The 25,831-nt window shown below is 36.8% G+C and overlaps 1 protein-coding gene across 1 annotated transcript in view; it reads right to left on the reverse strand.

The window, feature by feature from the left end:
- TACR1 (tachykinin receptor 1) overlaps window positions 1–25,592 on the reverse strand; it is a 161,733-nt gene extending 136,141 nt beyond the window's left edge. Inside the window, exon 1 of the mRNA XM_072938315.1 lies at window positions 24,531–25,592. Coding sequence (XP_072794416.1) covers window positions 24,531–24,919 — 389 coding nt within the window. The 5' untranslated portion in view covers window positions 24,920–25,592. The remainder of the gene's footprint in view (window positions 1–24,530) is intronic.
- Window positions 25,593–25,831: the final 239 nt, after the last annotated feature.

Below are 25,831 nucleotides of genomic sequence, written 5' to 3' on the forward strand. Positions count from 1 at the left end.
TTTTATTAACTGTATTACTTATATTCTGTCTATTTTGTCTATTTTATAAGATTCTTATCTGTTGCATTACCCAATATGTAACCAGTCCTCCAATAAAATTAATGGTGGCTAAACACCTTGAGGTAGTTGAGCATATATCATATATATTTGTGTATCATGTACATAACTCTATATAGAATACTTTTAATAGTGCAACTCTAGATACAGGAAGAAACAAAGGGGGAAACATTTCCTCAATCACAATAGACTAGCAAAACGAGTGACCCAGAGAATATTAGATTATCAATAGGGCCTAATCCAAGACATAGCACTTTGAGTGGTGTATCAACGAAATCTTCATCTGACCTCGGGATGAAACTTCCTAGGGCTGTGGGACAAATTGGTCATGAAATGCCTCTCAAACTTTGGTCAAGTTTATGACCAAGAGGAGGTGCTTTAGACCAAAAAAAATATGTATATATATTGCCTGCTATTTCAGTAAACAAAGAATGTTGCCCACAATCAAGCCATAAGCCATTGCAGCAGCCCTGATGGTGCACTCAGGAGAATTCAGGATGAAGGAGATCAGAATACAGGCCCTAGACAGTTAAGATGCATATCAAAGGGATAATTTCAATGAGCCCAGACTCTGGAATATTCTCACACGTAGAAAAGCACTAAAATCAATAACTGGAGATGTCTTTTTTTGGTGACTAGTGTAATTTTTTTATGTTGGTTACATGGTTTTTGGTCTTGTTTTTGTTTTGCAGCAAAAAAGCTATATACCCTGGCTCCTCCCTTATTGCTTCAGAACAGTTCCTCAGAGTTACCTGAGAGGCTGTATCCTGGGCTGTAGTCTTCAGGAAGGTCACTGGATAAAATAAAATTCTCAGCTTTTAGGTTGTGTATTTTTTTCAGTCAATACTAGTTATAAAATAAATATGCAATAATAGATTTTAAAATATACTTTCAGTAATAATAAATAAGAATATGCATAATAAAAGTATATTTTTCCACAATAGCAACAGAAAGATAAAGTACAGAACAACCTAATTAAAAAGTGTAGGGCATTTGTATGATGAATGCACTTAATGCTTATCTGAGGTGAAATTAAAAACTTTAAAAGAGTGGCCTTATAATGGTGAAATAATTATTTCCCGGTTGTTTTACATTTTAATGCAATTCCAAGAAAAAATTTTGTGAGATTTTTCTTGGACCATGACTCAGTGAGTCTGAAGGTCATCTGGGAGAATAAACTGGCAAAAGAGTCCAGCAAGTCAGAAACACAGAAACAGATAGAAAAATGGCATGTGCATAGGATGGTTGGCAGTGGGAGGCATCTTCCTGCCCAATCAGATAGTAAAGTGAAGTCATATTGTTGCCATTGATTAGGTCCTTGCCTCATCACAGAAAGAATTTAAAGATGAGACACAGAAGTTAAGAAAGTAAAGTGAGGATTTATTAAGGGATAGATAGTACACTCTCAAGGGGAGAGCGGGCAGACTCAGGTGAGCAGCTGCCCTAAGTTTCTTTGGCAAGTTGGTTACATAGGGTGTAAAAATTAATGAGCAGAATATTCACTGTGGAGGGAAGGATTTGGGGTCATAGTCCCTAATTTTCATCCCAGCTCCACCTTTCTGAGGGGAAGGAAGGATTTTTGCTCTTATTTAGTCTGGATGGAAGTATCGCTGCATCAATGCATTATGGGTACTTCTAACCTACAAGGCTAATTTTATTGAAATGAGAGCATAATGAGTAAATGGTTACATTGAGACGCTGAAAATTCCTGCCTTTTCTCATGTTTCTTTGTCGGCCTCCAGGAAGCTGGTCACCTCAAAATGTGTGATTTATTGTCAGTCCAGAGGTTCCTGCTTTGCTTTGTCTGCCCAAGGACCCTTGTTGTATGCACAATGTGTGGTTTCCTGCATTTGGCCTGTAATCCTCCTTTTTTGCCTAATTCCTGCCATTTGGCCTGTGACTCCCTTTCTCTGCTCATATTTAGCTATCTGCCTGCTCTAACAGTAACAACATAAGGATAGGAAGATAGACAAACTAACTATAATAAAGTGCCTAGAAACAGACTCTACCATATATAAGAATTTAGTATAAAATATATGTGACATTATATATTTATGGGAAAAAGAAAAATTGTCAGGAAATCCTTCTGGCATAATTAGTAACCTATCTGGAAAAAAAACTTCATACAAAAACTTAAAGGTTATATATGTAAATATTTATTCTTGGGGTGACAGAGAACTTTCTAAACTTAAAATTAGTAGCAAAAATACTTAATAGACAAACTATATAAAACATCTGAATGTAAAAAATATCTTAGAAAACTTTAAGAAGCAAATAAAATATATTGGTACCTTATATTAAAGAGGTCATACTGTTATCATAGCACTCTTACAAAGAAATGTAAGAAATAATCAAATAAACTTCAATATAAAAATGGGCAAAGGGGTTAAACCACTTGTAAAGAAATAGAAGTGGCAAAGAGAAAGATGAAAAAAATATTCAATTCATTAGTAAGCAAAGAAGTGCAGTTAGTATAATAATGTCATGCCACTTCCCACTCATCAATTTGTCAAATAATCAAAAAGTAGATATATAATCCCCAGTTGCCAAGGTGAAAAATCAAGCATTTCCACCACTGAAAAGAGATAAGTTTAGACCTTTCAGGAGGTAAATTCAACAATATGTCAAGACCTTTGGCATTAAAAAACAAAACAAAACAAAAAAACTTTGCCTTGGAATTCCAATTTTAGAAATTTGCCCTATGGAAATAGTTTGCAGAGACTTATGTAGAAGAGTATTTGATATTTAGTACTTTAGAATTTTTGAAACAGATGTCCAACAAAGAGGAATTGGTTAAGTGATTTATGGCCGTAAATAGTGTGGCAGGCAGAATAATCACATAGGTCCTTAAATACAAAGAAGAATCTTTCTTAGTCATATTCCATGGGAGGTGTGACAACAGAAGAATGGTCAGAGAGATTTGATGTTACTGGCTTTGAAGATGAAGGAGGGTGTTAACGAGCAGGAAAAGGCAAGGAAACAACACAGCCCTGCCAACATCTTGATTTTAGCCCATGTCAGACTTCTAATCTACAGAACAACAAGATAATAAATTTGTGTTGTTTAAAGCCTAAATTAAGTTTGTGGTAATCTGTTATAGCTACAATAGAAAACCAATACAAATGACATATTTTGCTGTCAGTAATTAAAATTTATATTGGTTAACAATTTATTTAGTTAAAGTAAAAAGCAGATTACAAAATTGTAATATAGTAGCCTAGTTCCAGTGATGAAATGCGAATAGATTGGCAATGATTATTTCTGGGTGCTGTAATGACAAGAGACTTTTTTTCTCACTTGATTTACTTTTTTTTTAATTTTTATTTATTTTTTGTTTATTTGGGGGGTAATTAGGTTTATTTATTTATTTTTTGGAGGAGGTACTGGGGATTGATTGAACCCAGGACCTCATGCATGCTAAGCATGTGCTCTACCACGTAAGCTACACCCTCCCCCCTACTTGATTTAATTTTACTATTAAAATTAACTTTTACTATTTTCTATTTACTATCTTCCAAATTATCTCTTTCTTTTAATCAGAAGAAAAACAACAAGTAAGTGTTAGGTAAAATACACTTTAACTTATATTTCTCCAGTTTTTAAATAAACCTTAATAATCTAACTTATGATGGCTTTACTTTTTATGGCAAACACCTACTTCTATCTTCCCAGTCCTACCTAAATCCTTCTTTAATGCCCCTGAAAATTATTATTGTATTATTTTTAATAAAATATAAATCTCTTCCAAGATTTATCTTTTGGAATTTTAATTTTTCTTCCAGTTTCATTACTATAGAGCATGTGGGTGGAAATTGTATTTGACCAATAAAAATTCTCATTATCACTTCTTTTATACCAGTTTTTCCTCTTTGAGACTTTAATTTTGATCCATTCCTTCATTTATTATAATGTGTCTTTGCATTGATTTAATTTTTACTCAGGAAAAGGATCTGACTATTCTACTTTCAAAGTCCTTGTATATCTGAAAATATCCTTCACACATGAGTAACAGTGTAAGTGTATAATAATTATGTTGTAATATTTTATCCTAAGAATTTAATATAGACTTTGCTCAAATGCTGTCTGATATTAATTGCCATCTACCAGAAGACTGAAGACAGAGTAATTTTTGTTTCAGTTTATGTGTCTTTTATTTTTCCTGCTGGGATATATAAAGGGACTTAAAATTTTAACTTAGAATTTTAAAATTTACCAAAAAGTGGACGAAATATTACTGAGTATAGTTTTATTTTTTTTTCCCCACTCACGTTACTTTAAATATGTGAGCTCATTCTGTGTATATTATGGAGGTAGATTCTTCTCGGAAAGTTTTATTCTAAACTGGCTTCTTTTGCAAGAATACTTGGTCTGTGAAGTTGGATTTCTGGCCTGTATTTCTTTTATTTTTTTGTAACTAATGATTTCTCTCAAATTTTATTTTTTCTTCTATTTCTTCTTTGTTCTAGAACAACTTGTGTTTTTCTTTTGTATGGCTGATTTGGCTCTTCTGTGTCTGTTCAACTTTTTATTATCTTCAGCATAATTTTAATTCTGAAATTGCATTTTTAGTCTCCATGTGATTCTCTCTTCTCTCAGCCAGATCCTTTTTATGCTTTTGATTTTCTTCTTATTTTTATTCTCCATTTGAGAGGCTCTTTTTTTTTTCTATATTAAGAAACCAATGTGGATATTTTCTGATTTTTCTCTTCTGCTAAATTAATACATCATTTTTCTTTAATTTCTCAGAAGAACGGTCTCTGTGATTTAGAATCTTTTTTATAATCTCCATTTTGGTTTCTCGAATAGAGATCCAGTCAAATATGGATTTGACACAAACAGGGTCCATTGAGCATTTGGGAGCTGGCAGAAATTCCTTCTAGATTCTAAATCTAAAAGGCAGGTTGAACAGCCCCTGCCTAAGCTGTGAACCTATCAAGTACTGACCTTCTGTAGTTTTGCTGAACTTGTCCCAAATGCCCATTTCTCTATGAGCACATAATCCTTTGATCTGAGAAAGAATATAAGAAACAATATTCCCTTGAACACTTTTTTCAGGGCTCTCTCTCTCTCTCTCTCTCGCATGTTTTCCCTAAGGGCTTAAACACATGTATCTCAGGTGCGTGTATATATATCTCCCCTGTCTCCTAACTTTTTTCTGCATCCTGGGAGTTGTAGCCTCTCAGAACCAGAAGCTCTCAAGTGGGAAAGAGGATGCAGTGAAGGTGTTCTGGTGACCTCAGAAAATAATGACTTGCCCTGGAGGTTGCAACACCTGTTTCCTCACGTTGACAACAAAAGGTGCTTGTATGCATTTGCTGGGGCTGCCATCTCAAAGGATCACAAACTGGGATGGCTTAAACCATAGAATCTTAGTTCTTGGTAAAATTGCAATTCAGTGAAAACTGTCCCCTATACATTGGCATACGTTCAGTTGTTAACATTAGTACCCAATGCTATTGCAGGTTTCCAGAATTTTGTCTACTTTGCTGAGTTTTGTGTTGCAGGCAAAAATCCTTGAAAAGGCTTTGTTGGGGGTTATTAACTGACTGCCAGATTAACTGTGGCATTCTAGTCATCAAATATGTGTTGATAAATGAGTGATTCTGGAGTGTGTCCTGTTGTACTTTTATCACATCTTACTGCTGTAAATTGTTTTAATGCCCTCTTGAACCATGAATAATTAGGGGTTGTTTTCCACTGAGGAAGTTGGCTTCTGATCAACCTGACAAGCAAATCTGGTTCAACTAAAGAAGGAGTGTGAAAAATGAAGGTGGGATGGGAATGACTGGAGGAACTCAGCACCTGACTTCTCCATAATGAACCAGACAGAGGAGGAAGAACAAAATTCCTTTTCTGGTCTTCATGAGGGGGTGAACAGGAGCAAACTGCAAGCTGATGTTCTAATTATACAATAGTTATCTACTCTTTTAACTAGAAAGAATATTCATCATACTTCTTTCCCTCACCCAAAAGAAGTCACCCTCTGACTTGGTAATGATCAAGCTACATTCTTAAGTAGAAAGGCAGAAATTAGACCTTCCTGTTCTTATGCAGAGAACAGTTCTGTAATAAGCTGTCTCCATTCTTCTGAGCCATGTGGATGTTCCAGAGGACAGAAGCCTGATCCGTTAAAGAATATGCTGGTGCCCTGGTCTCCCTGGTGAGGGCTAATTACAGCACTGCACTCAGGAACTCAGGGATGAAGCAGTCATTCTTTTGCCTTCACTCCTCACCCACTCCTGTGCTGTACTCCCAACTGGAGGACTTCCATGTCTTGGCTGACAGTCTGTATATTACCCTTTCTGAATTTTGTGGTCCTTTCTCTCCACGGTATTATGCCAAAAATCCTCCACTGGACCCAAATGACATCGATATTATTGCATCCTCTGTAACACCGAAATCAATCATGTATTGTTTTCTAACATTTCTCTTCTGAAAGCAGTTGATAACTATGCACCATCTCCCCAGATAATAACAAATGACAGCTGAGGGAGGAGGAAGTTATTATATAAAAGATTTTTTTTCATAATCCAGAGCAATAGAGACTGAACGGAGAATGACTTCTTCCCATTTTAATTGCATTAATTCTCTCCATTTGTGAATTTGTACAAGGGTTAAGGATTTCATTAAAGATGCCTCCCCGGGAAATTAGAAGGTGATCGATTGTATGGCTTCTGCTGTCAAATGGAGATCCTGTTCTCAGTCTTCTCAGTCTCAGTTCAGGGGCAGAGAATGAGACAGTGCTGAACACGGGCTTTTAGGGAATCAATCAGGAGTCTTCACTGATTGATAAGAAATTCTGATCGTTTTTATTTATTTATTTATCTATTTATTTACTCTGAAACAGTGTCTGCTTTGCGGCTACTGAGTGCCAATTAAATACAGGTTCACAAAAGTATCTTTGAAATTGGGTTTCTAGTTCAAGGAAGTCCTCAGATGTAAATGTCCTCACTCTCATAGCTTCTGGATGATGGGTACTTTCTTTTGCAAATTGATTACTCATAGAGGTGTGCTTTGGTTGTCACAATGACTCTGGCATTTAGATGTGGGGACCAGGAATGATGGATGTTCTTCAGTAAGTGGCACAGTAATGCCCAAAGAAATACTCCCCCATACTCCAAATGATTTCGAATGTCCCTCCAGAAACTTGTGCAGGTGAAAAATCTGCTTATAACTACCCCAAATCTAGAATCTAGCTTTCACTTTTATATAAATCAACTGAATTAATTTACTATTACTCAAAACAATACAAGTTTATTTTTAGAGCTTTAGAGGTCAAAAGTCTGAAATGGGTTTTTCTATGTTAAAATCAAGGTGCTAGCAGGGCCCTATTCTTTCCACAGACTCTAGGGAAGAATCTACTCCCTTGCCTTTGCCAGCTTCTAGAGGTCTGTATTACTTGGCTCATGGCCTTTTCCTCCATTTTCAAAGCTGAACACATAGCGTCTTGAGATTTCTCTCTTTGACCCTTCTGCCTCCCACTTTCATTTATGAGGACCTTTGTGATTGCGCTGGGCTCACCCAGATACACCAGGACAGCCTCTCTACCTCATGATCCTTAACTGAGTCATATCTGCCTTGTGCCATGCAAGGTAACATGTTTGCAGGTTCTGGGGTTTAGGGACCAGGACACCTTTGGGAGACCATTATTCTGCCTACAACATAAAAAGTATTTTTGAACTTTTTTTTAATATCATGCATTTTAAAGGAAACTACCTACTCTATAAATAAGGGAATGTTGTAGTTTGTTTTATTCATGACCAAGAATTGATCCTTATTTCAGCACATCATGTCACTGAATCAGCATGACTCATAGTATTTGAGTAGCAGCCCCCCATAAAAAAAAGAAACCCCATTATTGCACCTTCCTGAATCTGTTGCTGTCACATTCTCTTTATTCTAAATAAAGGAAAAAGCCTAGTCTGAGCATCTCCATACTAAACCCACAGGATTTTATTATGGATTGCTTTTTATCCATATTTCTTTTGTATAATACAGTCAGAATATTATATTGTTTTCTTCCTTGAAAATGTGTGTACAGTTAGATTATAATATCTATGAATTGTATTTCAAATTAATAAAAGGGACAGTTTAAAACATTTGACATAAGAAGTAGGGCATCGGGTCAGATGTATGCCTCTCAGCTTCCTGCTGCCCCACTCAACTGGTGAAATCTCTTTTCTCCAGCACTATCATCTGTGCCCTGGATTTCATTTCCTTCCATTTCCTTCAAAACCCTACTGAACCTATTTTCTTCAGGGCATTGAGCAATGCCCCCATGACATAGTTCTGATAAATGCTCTACTCCCATGATCATGAACTTTCCAGGAAAATCTCTGGAGAAAGCCTCTAGAGATCCAAGAGCCTTTGGGAAAAGTGTTCTTGCTAGAGCAGGATTTCAGGAAATCCCATGGATCCTGAATAAGACCTCCACCCTGTTCCTACCTTACCACACAATGAGATGTCTCGGTGTCCAGTGTCAAGGGGGAAGCTCTAATTAAGAACATTTTATGGGCCTTCCTTATAATGACCACCAGGAACAACCCTATTGCTTCTTATTTCTCTGTATATTTGACCACCACCAGAGGTCTGAGCATCTCCAGTCAACAACACCACCTTGGCTTTTATCTCCAATATGGCTGTAAGCATTTCACTCATCTGATGGACTCTTCCATGGAACAATTAGTCTACCATCAACAAAATCCTTATCCCTTTCTTCAGAGGCTCCCTTCACCTTTCTACTGCCTGAAACGTGACTGTTTCAGGATGTTAATTCCACAACTGCAATTATCTCAGGTGATTAGCTATTTTTCCTCCACAGCCCACCAACCATAAAGCCTGGACCAGGGGCACATGTACTTATGGCTCCTCACCTCCGCTTCCAGACCCTTATTCTTTCTTTTTTAATCTGCTGCTTCTTTGAAGCACATGATATAAGGTTATACCACTTGCTACACTTGTTGCAGCCATTTCCTGAGTCATCTACTACTCATTCCTTTTGTCCTTAGGAGATTTTAGCCCCTGGCTCACTGTCTTCCTTCCCAGCAAATCCCTGTCTTCACTTTTGGTAATATACAATACCCACATACATGACTCATTTCCTTAACTTCCTCCCTTCCAGCAATGGTTCCTTCCACTTGCCTCTAGCCTTCCACACTCATACTTGAATCATTACCTGGACATTTTCATCACCAATAACTACATCATTTCTCAAATTCCTACTTCAAGCCTCTTATTCTGTGGCTGTCAGCTCATCTTTTCAGCTCATACCCTCTGGTTCCCCAGATCCAGCAATTCTTAATACTCACCAGGATCTCCAGTCCATCAATGTTACCACTTTTCATTATCTATCGCCCATCCTTGCTCCTCTATTCATCCAGCTTAGATTCCATGATGCACCCCTGTAATCATTCCTTGTAGATACATTAGCTCCACTTTCCTCTCCCTCTCCACTTCATTCGTCTGACAAAACCCCAATGCTAATACATAGTTCTCTGCCTTCCTAAGCTTACATTGTAGAAAAACACATATTATGTTGGACTTATAAGTTTTCTTGTCAGTTCACAAACTTCAAGTGAGCCTTCCATATTGCTTAACAATCTTAAAGTATTATCTAGTCATGGTACTCTCCACCTCCACAACATAACTCTTTTTCAACTTTTCCTCTCTTCTCAACCTCTAACATCTCATCTTTCCTCAGTTTCAGTCAGTGACCTTAACTTTTATTTCACCGAAAACATGGAACCAGTAAAAATGAACTATATAATTTTATCAACAAACCTACCAGTCTACTGTCATCTCTACCCATTTTCCATTGTTCCTCCAGCTAGACTGGATTTATTGTCTCACTTCATTTTGAAAGCCAATCCTGGACCCATCCCCATTTACACATTCAAACGCTTTGCTCTTAAATTCTCCTCTCATCAGCATCATGAATCTCTCTCTCAGTTGCCCCATTCTTATCACCATACAAATAAGCTGTAACTTAAAAAAAAAATCCTTCCTTCTCCTCACATCCCTCTGCCTACTATGCTTTTCCCTCTTCTCCCATTTGTAACTCCACTACTCCCCATATATTATTCTCCAAAGTACTGAAGACACTTTTATCAAGGGTAGTAATTATTTCACCTTGTCAAATGCAAAGGACTTTGTTCTCATCTGACTTAACCTCTCAGCAACTTATGACACAGTAGATACTTCCTCCTCCCTGAAAGGTTTTCCTTAGCTTCCAGAAAACCTTAACTTACTGACTATTCCTTCTTGATTGTATTTGCTAGTTCTTACTCCTCTTCTTGATCTTCTAAGTTTGATGTTCCTTGGTGCTCAGTCAGTGGCAATCTTCTCTATTTCACTCTTTCCCCTATGAAATAATTATGTATTAGAAACATACAGCTTTATGGCTGTAGGTATATGCTAATGACTCTCACATTTGTATTCTGGCCTTTACCACTCCTTCCTGAAATGCAGGTTATTTTTAAAAGTCAGTCCAAAGAAGACATACAGATAGACAACAGGTACATGAAAAGATGCTCAATGTCACTAATCATCAGAGAAATGCAAATCAAAACCACAAAAAGACAAGAAATAACAAATGTTGGAAAGGATGTAGAGAAAAGGAAACCCTTGTGAACTGTTGGTGAGAATGTAAACTGATGCAATCTCGACTGAAATCACTATCGAGACTCCTTAAAAAATTAAGAATAGAACTGCAATATGATCCAGTGATTCCACTTCCGGGTATTTATCCAAAGAAAACAAAAACACTGATTTGAAAAGATATATACACCATCGTGCTCACTGCAACATCATTTACAATAGCCAAGATATGAAAATAATCTGTGTCCATCAATGAATGAATGAATAAAGAGGTAGCATGTATACATAGTGGAATACTATTTGGCCATAAAAAAGCATGAAGTCTTTTCCATTTGCAACAACATGGATGGGCCTTGGAGGCATTATGCTAAGTGAAACAAATCAGACAGAGGAAGATAAATATCATATGATGTCACTTACATATGGATTTTAAAGAAAAACAAAACAACAAGCTCATAGATACAGAGAACAGTTTTGTGTTGCCAGAGGTGGGCATGGGAGTAGGTGGGTGAAATGGATAAAAGGGATCAAAAGGTGCAAACTTTCAGTTATAAGTCATGGGATGTGATGTAATATATAGCATGGTGACTATTGTTAATAATACTGTATTGTGTATTTGAAAGTTAATAAGAGAGGAACTCTTAAAAGTCCTCATCTCAAGAAAAAATTTTTTGGGATTATGTATGGTGACAGATATTGACTAGACTTATTGTCATGATCATTTCTCAATATCTATGAATATTGAATCATTATGTTGTACACTTGAAATGAATATAATGTTATATATCAACTATACCTCAATAAAAATAAATTAAATAAAGTAATAATAATCAACTGTTAGTTCATTCAATACCTCCACATGTCCATCTGCTACCTATATGAAACTTATCAGGGCCAAAATCACTCCTGATTTATTCTCCTGAACCTATTTATTCTCTATTCTGCCACATCTTAGTAAATGAAATTACCATTCTCCCAGTTGCTTAACCTCAAGTATAGGAGTGATTCTTAATTGCTTTTTAAATCTTCTATCATATATCTATTCCATCAGCAAATCATTTGCTTTACTTTGAAAACATATCCAAAATCTGAACATTTTCCATCTCTACCATTATACCCTTGTTTAAACCACCATGGTCTCTCTCTGGGGTCACCACAGGTCACCTAGTGTTTATTCTCCACATAACAGACAGATGACCTCTTAAAAGTGTAGATAAGATCATGTCCCCACCCTGCTCATTATATTCTAATTGTTTATAATCACACATGGACTGAAAAACAAATTTATCTTGCTGTGGCAAAAAACTCTTAATGGTCACTAAACATTCATTTGCTCTCCCACATTTTCCAGAGTCCTGGCAGTTGGGTTAGGGTTAGGGACCCTAGGACCATATGACTAGTTCTTGCTACTGAACTATGAAGAGAAGTGATGTGTATTGCCTCTTGCCTGGGGAATTTAAAGCTCCTGTGTGACTGTCACTTCTTTCTTCCCTTAATATAGCAACCAAGGAGCTCAGGTTGAAATGGCTGAGCCACAAATGGAAAAAGCCTGCAATAAATAATGTTTTCAGGGAGCTCCCCAGAAGAGAAGTTAGACTTACAGTGACTGATGAATAAACTTCTGTGCATTAAGCCATTGAGATTTGAGTATGTGCTTGTTACTGTAGGGTAGCATACCCTACCCTGACTAATACATGTGATATGCATGGCCTTCTTCCCTAACCTCATTCTCCCTCTGATTCTCTGCAGTCCAGCCACACCCAAGTTTTATTTCCAAGCAATTCCTGCCTCGGGGCCTTTTATTTTAGCTGTCCCTTCTACCTAGAAAGTCCCTGCCCAAGAACAACACATGCAGACTTCATCACAATATTCTGGTCTTTGTTCAAATGTTACCTCCTCAGAAAGGCCTTCTCAGGCCTCCCTATTTTAAAAAGTCTGCTTCTACAACCTACTGAATGGGAGAAATGTTTGCAAATGATATGACTGACAAGAAGTTAATATCCAAAATATATAAACACTTCATACAACTCAATATCAAAACAACATACAATCCAATCAAAAAACGGGCAGATGACCTGAACAGACATTTTTTTCCAAAGAAGACATACAGGTAGCCAACAGGACCATGATATGATGCTCAATGTCACTAACCATCAGAGAAATACAAATCAATACCATAATATCACCTCACACCCATCAGAATGGCTATTATCAAAAAGAACACAAATAACAAATATTGACAAGGTTGTGGAGAAAAAATAACCTGCTTTAATTCACTTCTAGGTATATATATAAAGAAAATGAAAACACTAACTTGAAAAACTACATGCATCCCAATGTTCATAGCAGCTTTTTAAAATAATAGCCAAATATGAAAGCAACGTAAGTATCCATCAACAAGTGAATGAATAAAGAAGATGTGGTATATATACAGAACAGAATATAAAAAGAATAATATTTTGCCATTTGCAACAACATAGATGGACCTTGAGGGTATTACAGTCAGACAGAGAAAGATCAATAACGTACATGATTACTTATATGTGGAATTTAAGAAATGAAACAAACGAATGAGTACGACAAAACAGAAACAGACTTACTGATATAAGGAACAAGCTAGTGGTTACCAACGGGGAGACGGAAGGGGGAAAAGGAGTAGGGACCTAAGAGGTAAAACTACTATGTATAAAATGAATAAGCTACAAGTATATATAGTACAGCACAGGGAATACAGCCAGTTTATAACAAATTTAAATGGAGTATAATCTATAAAAACATAGAATCACAATGTTGTACATCTGATACGAAAGCAATATTATAAATCATAGTTCAATTAAACAAAACAAAAGAAATATAAATTTATAGTTAGATAAAAGATTGGGGTCATTTTGAAATCCTTCTTTCCTAAATTCCTTTTAAAACACCTAGGAAATAATTTTTTAATAAAAATATAGAAATACAACCTAAGCAAGTACAATAAGGGGAAAATAATAATAATAAAAAGCAAAATTCTTCAACCTGTTGGTTCTTAACTGTCTAAATAATTTATTATTCCTCATATATTAAACATTAAGATTATTAAAAATAAATAAAAGTGGATTCAACATAATACCTATGATCATGTCACTCACTTGCTTTCCTAAGTAAGAAATAAAGAGGAAACTCACAGTGAAAATTTCTAATAATTTTCAGTCTATCTTATTTACCCCACAGTCTGTAGTGAACTTCTACTACTGAGGCTCCACTAACAGTTGGGATGTGCAAGAGAAAAGCAACAAATAACATACAAGGGAACTCACATAAGATTATCAGCTAATGTTTCAGCAGAAACTCTACAGGCTGGAAGGGAGTATCATGATATATTTGAAGTGATGAAAGGGAAAAACCTACAACCAAGAATACTTTATCCAGAAAGGCTCTCATTCTATTTGATGGAGAAATCAAAAGCTTCACAGGTAAACAAAAGTTAAAGAATTTAGCACCATCGAACCAGCCTTAAAATAAATGTTAAAGGAACTAATCTAGTCAGTAAACCACAAGAAAAGACAACAAATAGAAGAAAGGCCTACAAAAACAAACCCCAAACAATGAACAAAATGACAGTAAGAACATACATATCAATAATTACCTTAAATGTAAATAGATTAAATGCTCCAACCAAAAAACATAGAATGAGTACAAAAACAAGACCCATATATATGCTGTTTAAAAGAGGCCCACTTCAGAGTTAGCAACACATGCAGGCTGTAAGTGAGAGGGTGGAAAAAGTATTCCATGTAAATGGAAACCAAAAGAAAGCTGGAATAGCAATACTTGTATCAGACAAAATTGATCTTAAAATAAAGACCTTTACAAGAAACAAAGAAGGACACTGTATAATGCTCAAGGGATCAACCCAAGAAGACATAACAACTGTAAATATATATGCACCTAACACAGGAACACCTCAACATTTAAGGCAATTGTTAACAGACATAAAAGGGGAAATTGACAACAACACAATAATACTGGGGGACCTTAACACCCCAGTTACATCAATGGACAGATCATCTAGGCAGAACATCAGTGAAGAAATACAAGCCCTAAATGACACATTAGACCAGATGGACTTAATTAATATCTATAGAGCATTCCATCCGAAAGCAAAAGAAGGCACATTATTCTCAAAGGTGCATGGAAGAGTCTCCAGAATCTCACATGCTAATCCACAAAGCAAGCTTCAATAAATTTAAGAAAATTGACATTGTACAAAGCATCTTTCCAACAACAATGCTATGAGGTTAGAAATTAACTACAAGAAGGAAAAGGCAAACACTGCAAACATGGAGGCTAAACAATAAGCTACTAAACAACAAACGGATCACTTGAGAAATTAAAAAGGAAATCAAAAAATACTTTGAGACAAATGAAAATGAAAACACAATGATCCAAAACCTTTGGGATGCAGCAGAGGCAGTTCTAAGAGGGAAGCATACAGTGATACAAGCCTACCTCAGGAAACAAGAAAAATCTCAAATAAACAACGTAACCTTACACCCAAAGCAGATAAACAAAGAAGAGCAAACAAAACCCAAAGTTAGTAGAAGAAAAGAAATAATAAAAATCTGAGCAGAAATAAATGAGAGACTAAAAAAAAAAAAATAGAAAAGATCAATGAAACCAAAATCTAGTTCTTTGCAAAGATAAACAAAGCTGATAAACCTTTAGTCAGACTCAACTGGAAAAAAGGAAGAGAGCCCAAATTAATAAAATCAGAAATGAAAAAGGAGAAACCATAACTTGCATCACAGAAATTCAAGGGATCATAAGAGGTTACTATGAGCAACTATATGCCAACAAAAAGGACAACCTAGAAGAGATGGAAAATTTCTTAGAAATGTACAATTTGCCAAGACTGAATCAGGAAGAAATAGAAAATATGAATAGACCATTACCAGCACTGAAATTGAATCAATAATTTTAAAACTCCCAACAAACAAAAGTCCAGGACCAGGTGGCTTCACAGGTGAATTCTACTGAACATTTAGAGAAGAGTGAAAATCTATCTTTCTGAAAATATTTCAAAAAATTGCAGAGGAAGGAATACTTCTGAACTCTTTCTATGAGGCCACCATCACCCTCATACCAAAACCAGACAAAGCTATCACCAAAAAGAAAATTAAAGGCCAGTAACACGTATAACTACAGATGCAAAAATCCTCAACAAAATACTAGCACATCAACTCCAACAATACATTAAAAAGATCATACACCATGATCAAGTGGAATTTATTCCAGAGATGCAAGTATTTTTCAGTATCCACAAATCAATCAATGTGATATACAGCACATTAACAAATTGAAAAGTAAAAACCATATGATCATCTCAATTGATACAGAAAAAGCTTTTGATAAAATTCAAGATCCATTTATGATAAAAACTCTTCAGAAAGTGGGCAAAAAGGGAACATACCTGAACATAATAAAGGCTATATATGACACACCCACAGCTAACATCATACTCAGTTCTAAAGAGCTAGAAGTATTTTCTCTAAGATCAGGAAAAAGACAAAGATGCCCACCCTCACCACTCTTATTTGACATAATTTTGGAAGTCCTAGCCACAGCAATCAGAGAAGAAAAAGAAGTAAATGGAATCCAAATTGGAAAAGAAGTTAAGAAGTCACTTTTTGTAGATGACATGATACTATACATAGAAAATCCTAAAGATACTACGAGAAAACTACTAAAGCTCATCAATGAATTTAGTAAAGTTGCAGGATAAAAAATTAATATACAGAAATCAGTTGCATTTCTATACACTAACAACAAAATATCAGAAAAAAAGAAATGAAGAAAACAGTCCTATTTACCATTGCACTGAAAATAATAAAATACCTAGGAATAAATCTACCTAAGGAGGCAAAAGATCTGTACTCCAAGAATTATAAGATGCTCATGAGAGAAATTGAAGATGACACAAACAGATGGAAAGATAAACTGTGTTCCTGCATTGGAAGAACTAACATTGTTAAAATGGCCATACTACCCAAGGCAATATACAGATTCAATGCAATCTCTATGAAATTACCAATGACCCTTTTTCACAGAACTGTAAAAAAAAGTTGTAAAATTTATATGGAAACACAGAAGGCCCTGAATAGCTGAAACAATCTTGAGAAAGAGGAACAGAACTGGAGGAATCATATGCCCTGACTTGACTATACTACAAAGCTACAGTAATCAAAACAGTATGGTACTGGCACAAAAACAGACACATAGCTCAATGGAACAGGTTTGAAAGACCAGAAATAAACCCACACACTTATGGTCAATTAATCTACAGCAAAAGAGCAAGAATATACAATAGAGAAAAAACAGTCTCTTAAATGAGCTTGGCTGAGAAAACTGGACAGATACACGTAAAAGAATGAAATTAGAACATTCTCTAACTTCATATACAAAAATGAACTCAAAAGGGACTAAGGACCTAAAGGTAAGACTGGATGCTCTAAAACTCCTAGAGACATAACTCACAGCAATATTTTTTTGCATCTGTCTCTTAGAATAATCAAAATAAAAGCAAAACTATACAAATAGGACTTAATAAAACTTATAAGCTTTTGCACAGTGAAGAAAACCATAAACAAAATGAAAAGAAAACCTAAAAATGAAATGAAAGAAAATATTTGCAAATCATGTGACCGACAAGGGATTAATTTCCAAAATACACAAACAACTCATATAGCTTAATATCAAGCAGCAACCCAATTAAAAAATGGGCAGAAGATCTATATAGACATTTCTCTAAAGAAGATATACAGATGATCAATAAGCATGTGAAAAGGTGCTCAACGTTACTAATTATTAGGGAAATGCAAATGAAAACCACAGTGAGGTATCTATCACCTCATGTCAGTCAGAATGGCCATCATTATACAGTCTACCAGTAATAAATTCTGGAAAGGTTGTGGAGAAAAGAGAACCTTCCTACACTGTTGGTGGGAATGTAAATTGATGCAGCCACTATGGAGAACAGTATGAAGGTTCTTTAAAAAACTAAAAATAGAGCTACCATATGATCAAGCAATCTCACTTCTGGGCATATATCCAGAGAAAATTCTAAGATACATGCACCCCAATATTCATAGCAGCGCTATTTACAATAGCCAAGACACAGAAGCAACCTAAATGTCCATTGACAGATGACTGGATATATGTAAATTAGAAATTACTCAGCTATAACAAAGAAAAAGTAAAAACAATGCCATTTGCAGGAACATGGATGGATCTAAAGATTATCATACTAAGTGATGTAAGTCAGATAAGGAAAGACAAATATCATGATATCACTCACATGTGGAATAAAAAAAAAAACAGAAAAATTTTTAAGTGATACAAATGAACTAATTTACAAGCCAGAAATAGAATTACAGACATAGAATACAATATACGATTACCAAAGGGGAAGTGGGGGATAAATTAGGGGTTTGGGATTAACATATACACACTACTATATATCATACAGATAAATAACAAGGATCTACTGTACAGCATAGGAAACTCTATTCGATACCTTGTAATAACCTACCGTAGAAAAGAATCTGAAAAGGAATTATATGTATACATATACATATATAGAATTGCATCACTTTTCTGTACATTTGAAACTAGCACAAAGTTGTAAATCAACTATACTTCAATTTAAAAAATGTTTTTAAATTCAAAACAAACCAAAAAAGCAATAACATACGCAGAACTAATCTGAGTGGTGAGCAACTTTCACCTTTCATCTCATTGAATTTATTACTGCCCCTCACAGTCAGAGAAGCAGTATTACCAGATCAGTCTTTTTTCTGAGCCCCCTGTTGCTGTGTGCTTGGTTCCAAGTCAGACTACCTTTTCCCTGAATAACCCTTCCTGTGGGGCTAAGGGATTGGTCCCTGCACCTCCTGTCTTAGATGCTGCTCCACAAAACTAGAACTAGTTATCATTACTGGCTCCTGAAAAATAAAGGTGTCAATTCTCAGTGTCCTCCAGCTGCTAATTTCATGAAACATCATACACATCTTTTAGTTTTCACCGTTGGAAGAAATTTTAAATTTTTACTTTAAGTGGGAGAAATTACAGAGATTGAAAAAGTAAAATCCCTGATGTTTGTTGGAGTTTAATTAGAGAAAAATCTGATATTATTTAATATACTAAGTATACTTATCAAGTTTTTTTTTTCCTAGGTAATCAGTGCCTTCAGTAAATAAATATTCCTTCTGAATGGGGTCTCTGTCTGTCTGTCTGTCTCCTAATTCTATGGAAAGTTTACAGGAAGGATTGAAATTAGTTCTCCAATCTGCTGCTGAAGTTTTCTCTGCTTACATTTTGGTTCCACAATGAAATTTGGTAAAGTTTAGCGAGACAGTTTAATCCAGGGATTCAACTTTAAGAGTTTTAACCTAAGAAAAGAAGAAGGGATGCTCTCAAAGATTTATGTCAAGGAAATTAATTGCAAAGTTACTTGTAATCATTAAAAATGGAAATAATGCACATCTAAAAATAAAGAAATGATTAAATAAATTATTATAACCATGCAATATAATGCATCTATTAAAAATACTGTTTTTGAAACTATTTCAAAATAAGGAAATATGGAAAATGGCCATGATATGATGCTAAGAACAAAACAAAAAAGGTAATGAAACTGCTTTTATTATGATCCAAAATTTATCCTAAAAGGTGTGAATGACTGTATGTGGCATAAATAACAAAGAAAAAATACAAGCTAGCATTCTAGACTTTTAACTGGCTACCTGTCAGTAGTGGAATTTTAGACTTTTACTTTTTTTTTTTTTTTTTTACAATTTTAACATTTTCTAAATGTTCTTCTAGAAGAAGAAGATTTATTCACTCATTCATTTAATCAGTAAACATGCAGTGACAGTTAAATGCCCAGCACTCTGCTTTGTTCTGAGGAGATAAAGTAAACAAAGCAGAACAGACGTGTTCCTTGCTCTGCCTAGAGTTTATAATACTTTAAAATTAGGAGGAAAAGTCTTTTAAAATTTCATTTCATTTGACCCAGTAATTTTACTTCTGGGAATCTACCCTAAGGAAATAATCAACAAAGGAAAATAAAATTATTATACAGAAATGTTTATTAGCACATTAATCATAATGGCAAAAAAATCTAAAAAAGCATCTAAATTCCCAGCAGTAGGGGGATGGTTAAAGTAATAATGGCACATTCATATAATGGAATAACAGGAAGCCACTGCAATTACATTATTAAAGACTTTTTAATAATAAAATTATTATTAAATAAAATTATTAATTAAAATTATTATTAAGGTTTTCCAATAATATCAATAGAAAAAAGTAAGCTACAGAATTCTATAGACCCTGACCTCAGTTATGTAGTTTAATAGTCATAAAAGAGAAATTCAAATGTTAACAGGTGTTATTTTTGCATGGTGAAGTAATGGTTGATTTCTATTTCTGTGTTTAGTTTCTTCATGAACGAGATTGAATTTTATAATCAGGAAAATCATGTTGCTTTTATGTTTTGAGATGGTTCAAAGATTATCTGTTAAAACCCTAAAAGCTCCACGCAAAAACTACTAGAGTCAATAAAAGAATTTGGTAAGGTAGCAGGATGCAAACTTAACATACAAAAATCAGTTGCATTTCTTTACGCTAATGATGAATCAATAGGAAATGAAAGTAAAGAAACAATCCCTTTTAAAATTGCACTCAAAGTAATAAAATACCTAGGAATAAAGATTTATTCAAAGGAGGGGAAAGACTTACATGGAGAACTACAAAACATTGATTAAGGAATTAAAGAAGACTTTAAAGAAATTGAAAGGTATCTCATGCTTTTGGATTGGAAAAATCAATACTGTTAAAATGGCCACACTGCCAGAGGCAATCTGCAGATTCAGTGCAATCCCTATCAAATTACCCAGGACATATTTCACAGAACTAGAACAAATCATAATAAAACTTATATGGAATCACAAAAGACACAGAATTGCCAAAACATTACTGAAGAAAAAGAATGAAACTGGAAGAATAACCCTCCCAGATTTCAGACTATACTACAGAGCTACAGTAATCAAAACAGCATGATATTGATACAAAAACAGACATATGGATCAATGGAACAGAATAGAGAGCCCAGAAATGAACCCACAAACTTTTGGTCAATTAATCTTTGACAAAGGAGGCAAGAACATACAATGGAATAAAGACAATGTCTTCAGCAAATGGTGTTGGGAAAAACTGGACAGCTGCATGGAAATCAATGAAGTTAGATGACTCCCTCACACCATACACAATATAAACTCAAAATGGTTTAAATACTTAAACATAAGACAAGACACAATAAGTCTCCTAGAAGAAAACATAGGCAAAACAGTATCCCACATACGTCTCAGTAATGTCCTCCTAGGGCAGTCTACCCAAGCAATAGAAATAAAAGCAAGAATAAACAAACGGGACCTAATTAAACTCACAAGCTTTTCACAGGAAAGGAAACCATAAGTAAAACAAAAAGGCAACCTACAGAATGGGAGAAAATATTTGCAAAAGATGAGACTTCAAGGGCTTAATTTCTAGAATATATAAACAACTCCTATGACAAATATGAAAAAAAGAAAAACCCAATCCAAAAATGGGCAGAAGACCTAAACAAGCAATTCTCCAAGGAAGACATAAAAATGGCCAGTGAAAAAATGCTCAATATCATTAATTATCGAGAAATGCAAATCCAAACTACAATGAGGTATCACCTCACACCAGTCAGAATGGCCTCTTTCAAAAGTCCACAAACAATAAATGCTGGAGAGGCTGTGGAGAAAAGGGAACCCTCCTACACTGCTGGTGGGAAGGCAGTTTGGTGCAGCCATTATGGAAAACAGTATGGAGATTCCTCAAAAAACTAAAAATAGACTTACCGTATGATCCAGCAATCCCACTCCTAGGCATATATCCAGAGGGAACCTTAATTCAAAAAGACACCTGCACCCCAATGTTCACAGCAGCACTATTTACAATATCCTAAGACATGGAAACAACCTAAATGTCCATTGACAGATAACTGGATAAAGAAGTCATGGTATATTTATACAATAAAATACTATTCAGCCATAAAAATAATAAAACAATGCCATTTGCAGCAACATGGATGTCCCTGGAGAATGTCATTCTAAGTGAAGTAAGCCAGAAAGAGAAAGAAAAATACCATATGACATCACTTATATGCAGAAACTAAAACAAACAAACAAAAAAAGACAAATGAACTTATATATAAGACAGAAACAGATTCACAGACATAGAAAACAAACTTATGGTTACCACTGTGGAAGGGGGTGGGAAGGAGTAAATTGGAAGTCTGAGATTTGCAGATACTGACCGATAGATACATAAAATAAATAAACAAGTGTATACTGTATATAGCACAGGGAACTATATTCAATTTCTTGTAATGGCTTATGGTGAAAAAGAATATGAGAATGAATATATGTATATTCATGTATGACTGAAGCACTGTACTGTACACTAGAAATTGACACAACATTGTCAACTGACTACACAGCAATTTAGAAAAATTATCTGTTAAAAATTCAAGGAAAATACAAAAAGATATTTAACATTTCCTCAAAGTCTGCATAGCCACAGTGGAGAAAGGAGAGATCATTCACGGAGAGAAGGCTAAAGGTCCTCTTCCTTTCTAGAACATTCTTCAGAGAGAATGGATGACCATGCATGCAGTGGAGCTAGATTCATCAGAGGGCCTGAAGGGGTTGATTCACTGTGCTCATGAGGCTGAACAAGGAAAAGAGCAGAAAGAGCATCTAAGACTTGGAGACTCAGCCTTGAGGCCTCATCTCTAAGTCCCCCTTGAACTCTAACCCTGAGCATACTACACTAGGTACATGGTGACATTTCTTACTGACCTCACAAAGCAGGTGTCATGAAAGGTCAGGGTCCTGTCTATGGTTTGCCTAGAAACAGTGGAGCCCGAGATGCCCCAAGGCAGCTGAAATCTGCCAAATTCACTGTGAAGACTTTGACCCTGAATCCTGACCCTAATCCTCCTAACCTTCTAAGTACAAAGGGAAAGAGAAGGGCTGTGGAACATGTCATTTCTGTGGAAGCCAAAGCTACAGAGCTGTCTGCTCCATCCTCTATGTCTGGGCTCGCACTGACTGTCAGGCCTCCCTTGAGCTCACACGAGTGCCCAGTGCAGTAAAAAGTACCAGCTTTCCCTTTGATTTAGGGATCTCCAAGACGGCATATGTACGGCTGAAATGGCCCCGGGTCTCACGGCTCATACATTTCGTTACGCATCACGCTATGCATTTTCTAAGTTTCAGGGGGCTGCAGTGAAGTGAAAGGAGCAAGTCAACACAGGAAGACTTACAGGTGTAACTCATTTTCAGTAAACCAAACATTTAAAAACCAGAGTAACATAAAAGATAAGTTTCACTACCCCTCTGAGTAATTGATTTCCCTTCTACATTTAAAATATAAATTGATTCACTGCAACTTGTTTTACACACAACATATTAAGTACATCAGGGTTGCACAGAGGGAACAGAAAAGACAGCATTTGGACACCATTGCAAAGGAAGCATAGTTTTCTCTGATTTTAAAAGTGTTCATTGACTACAGAAGTTTCAAAAGACCTCAAATCAATCACAAATCATAATTGATCTTTATGTAAAAGAGTTCACTAACTGGGGAATGTTTGTTTTGAAGTTTTTCTCTTAGCTCCTTCTTTGGGCTTCTCATATTCATTTATCTCAGCAAGGCTACCAAAAGGACTCATTTCAAAATCACAGTGGCAGGAGCTTTAAACATCCCTCCACATCCCAGGTAAACATTTAAACATTTGTGCACATATAGATATACAAATTAGTGACCTAGGACACCCACAAAACAGTCATACAAATAAAGCTGTGCTCCACTCATCAATTTCCGATCAGTGCCACCTGAGGACACATTCATTCCAGAACGCTAGCCCCAGTGTTTGAAAATGCCAACATTTTCACTTTTACTCAGCTTCTGAAAGCCTGTCCTATTGGTTTCAGGAAAGAATGAACTCTTTAACTGCCTTTAATTGCCTTTGCCAAGCAAGGTTCTCTGTGGACGCAAACACGCTAAAAACATGGACCTTATATGGCAAAAGAAATTTAGAAAAACCACTAGGTAATCAGGATCTCTATCTGTGGAGCTCCTTAAGAAGAGCATAGCTGCCTCTCATTCTTGAATGAGAACCTCTAGCAGCTTAGAGCTGAATTAGAATCCTTAGTATTTTATGATTCTCATGAAACGCTCTTCATATCCAAATACTATTGGAGAGTTGCGGGAGGAGCAGAAAGTCCCTTAAAAGTGACAAATTTTGCCTAGGTGTACTCAAAACTGGAAGGCATCAGGAGACTGCACAGCTGAAGAACAGCTTGCAAGGGTCACAAAGCCCAAACCAGGGGCTGGCCCCCTGGCCACGCCCTGGGTATCCCCTTCAGGCTTTGAGGATAAAGGGGAGAAGGTATATATGGAAAGAAGCAAGGAAGGGGTTGAAAGGAAAATGTCAGGGAGAGGAGGGGAGAGGGGATGAAAAAGAGAGTTAAATGAAGAAAAGGGGGGATGTATATATAAAGGAAAGGAGACTGGAAATGGGTGAAAAGGAGAAGAAAAGGAAAGGGGAATAGGAAAGGAAATGGAGAGATAGGATAAAGTCCCTCAGTGACAATGGACTCAGCGGGCGGTCAGTACAAATCCAGGGGGCACAGGAGGCCGACCGTCACCTTGAACCAGGCACTAGCCAGCCCTGAAGCTCCACAGTAATGCCATCCTCCTTTAAGGACACTTTCTCCCTTTTCCATAAAGGGCGAGCTCACCTATCCAAGGCCACAGCCGTCATGGAGTAAATGCTAGCAAAGACAGCAGCAATGGGGAAGAAGTTGTGGAATTTGCAGTAGAACAGGCCGTAGTACCACTCGTTGTGGACAGCATAGGTGAAGTTCACCACGGTGTTGAAGGCGGCCATGGAGGCCTCCGCGAAGGCCAGGTTCACCAGGAAATAGTTTGTAACTGTCCTCATTCTTTTGTGGGCCAAGATGATCCACATCACCACCACGTTGCCCACCACGGAAGTCACCACGATGACTGTGTAGGCAGCAGCCCAAAGGACAATCTGCCAGGCTGGCTGCACAAACTGGTTGGGCTCCGATATGTTGGTGGAGATGTTTGGGAAGAGGTCTGAGTCCACCGGCAGGACGTTATCCATTTTTTTCACTAAGTGGTTAAGCCCTCCTCTCTGTATACACACAGATCCTTTGCAGCAGGGTCCTGAGACAGCGCCTGAGGTCAGAGTCCTGTTTAACCAAGACAGGAGGCTGTAGGCTGTTTCTGGACAGAACTCTTTCCTTGCAAGTAAGAAATTGGCACTGAAATAAAAGCTTCTAAATGTGCGGCATGCCCTCGGTGGCTTTGAATTCCCCCACTTTCAAGCTTCAGGAAGCATTTGAGTTCTTAAATCTGGAGACAGCGTCTCTCCTGCGTTGGGCTGGAAAAGAGGAAGAAATTCCACGGGTCACAGTTCCAGGAAGCAGGAGAACCCCCGCCTTTCTGCACCTGCTGCCACTTGCCAACTGCTATTCCTCCTGCCTGCAATGGCAAAGATAAAGCCCTGTGCTGCGCTGAGGACTTGGGGGCGAAGTGGGGTGGGGGTATCAGCCACAGCACGACCTGTAAAAGTTCTGAGTCTGTGGCCAGGATTCTGGGGCCCCGCGTCCAGCTGGAGATTTTTTTTTCTTTGCTTTCGCTGCCGCCGCCGCCGCCACCTTCTGCAGCTTTGCAGGCGCCTCTTGGCTCGCGTCCTGCTCAGCTCCGGAGTTAGGAGAACCTTGGCAGGGCTACGCGTGAGACTCTTATAACCCGCTGCAGAGACGTCACTGGGAATGGGTAGTACCTGGGCTGCGTACTCGCCAGTCCCCTTGCGCAGACAGGCGGCTTCACCATCTGTCGACAACTGTCTCACTGCACCGTCGCAACCACCGAGCTGTTTTGCTGCTACCTGCTGTGGAAGTCTGCAAGCCCGACTCCCCACGCACTCCTCAAGGGGGCGCTAGCTAGCTCGCCTCAGAAGGAATGCGCCAGATGGGGTCCGCAGCTGGAACCGCAGACGACCCAAGGGGAA

Source organism: Vicugna pacos, chromosome 15, assembly GCF_048564905.1.
Source record: "Vicugna pacos chromosome 15, VicPac4, whole genome shotgun sequence".
NCBI classification, from domain to species: domain Eukaryota; kingdom Metazoa; phylum Chordata; class Mammalia; order Artiodactyla; family Camelidae; genus Vicugna; species Vicugna pacos.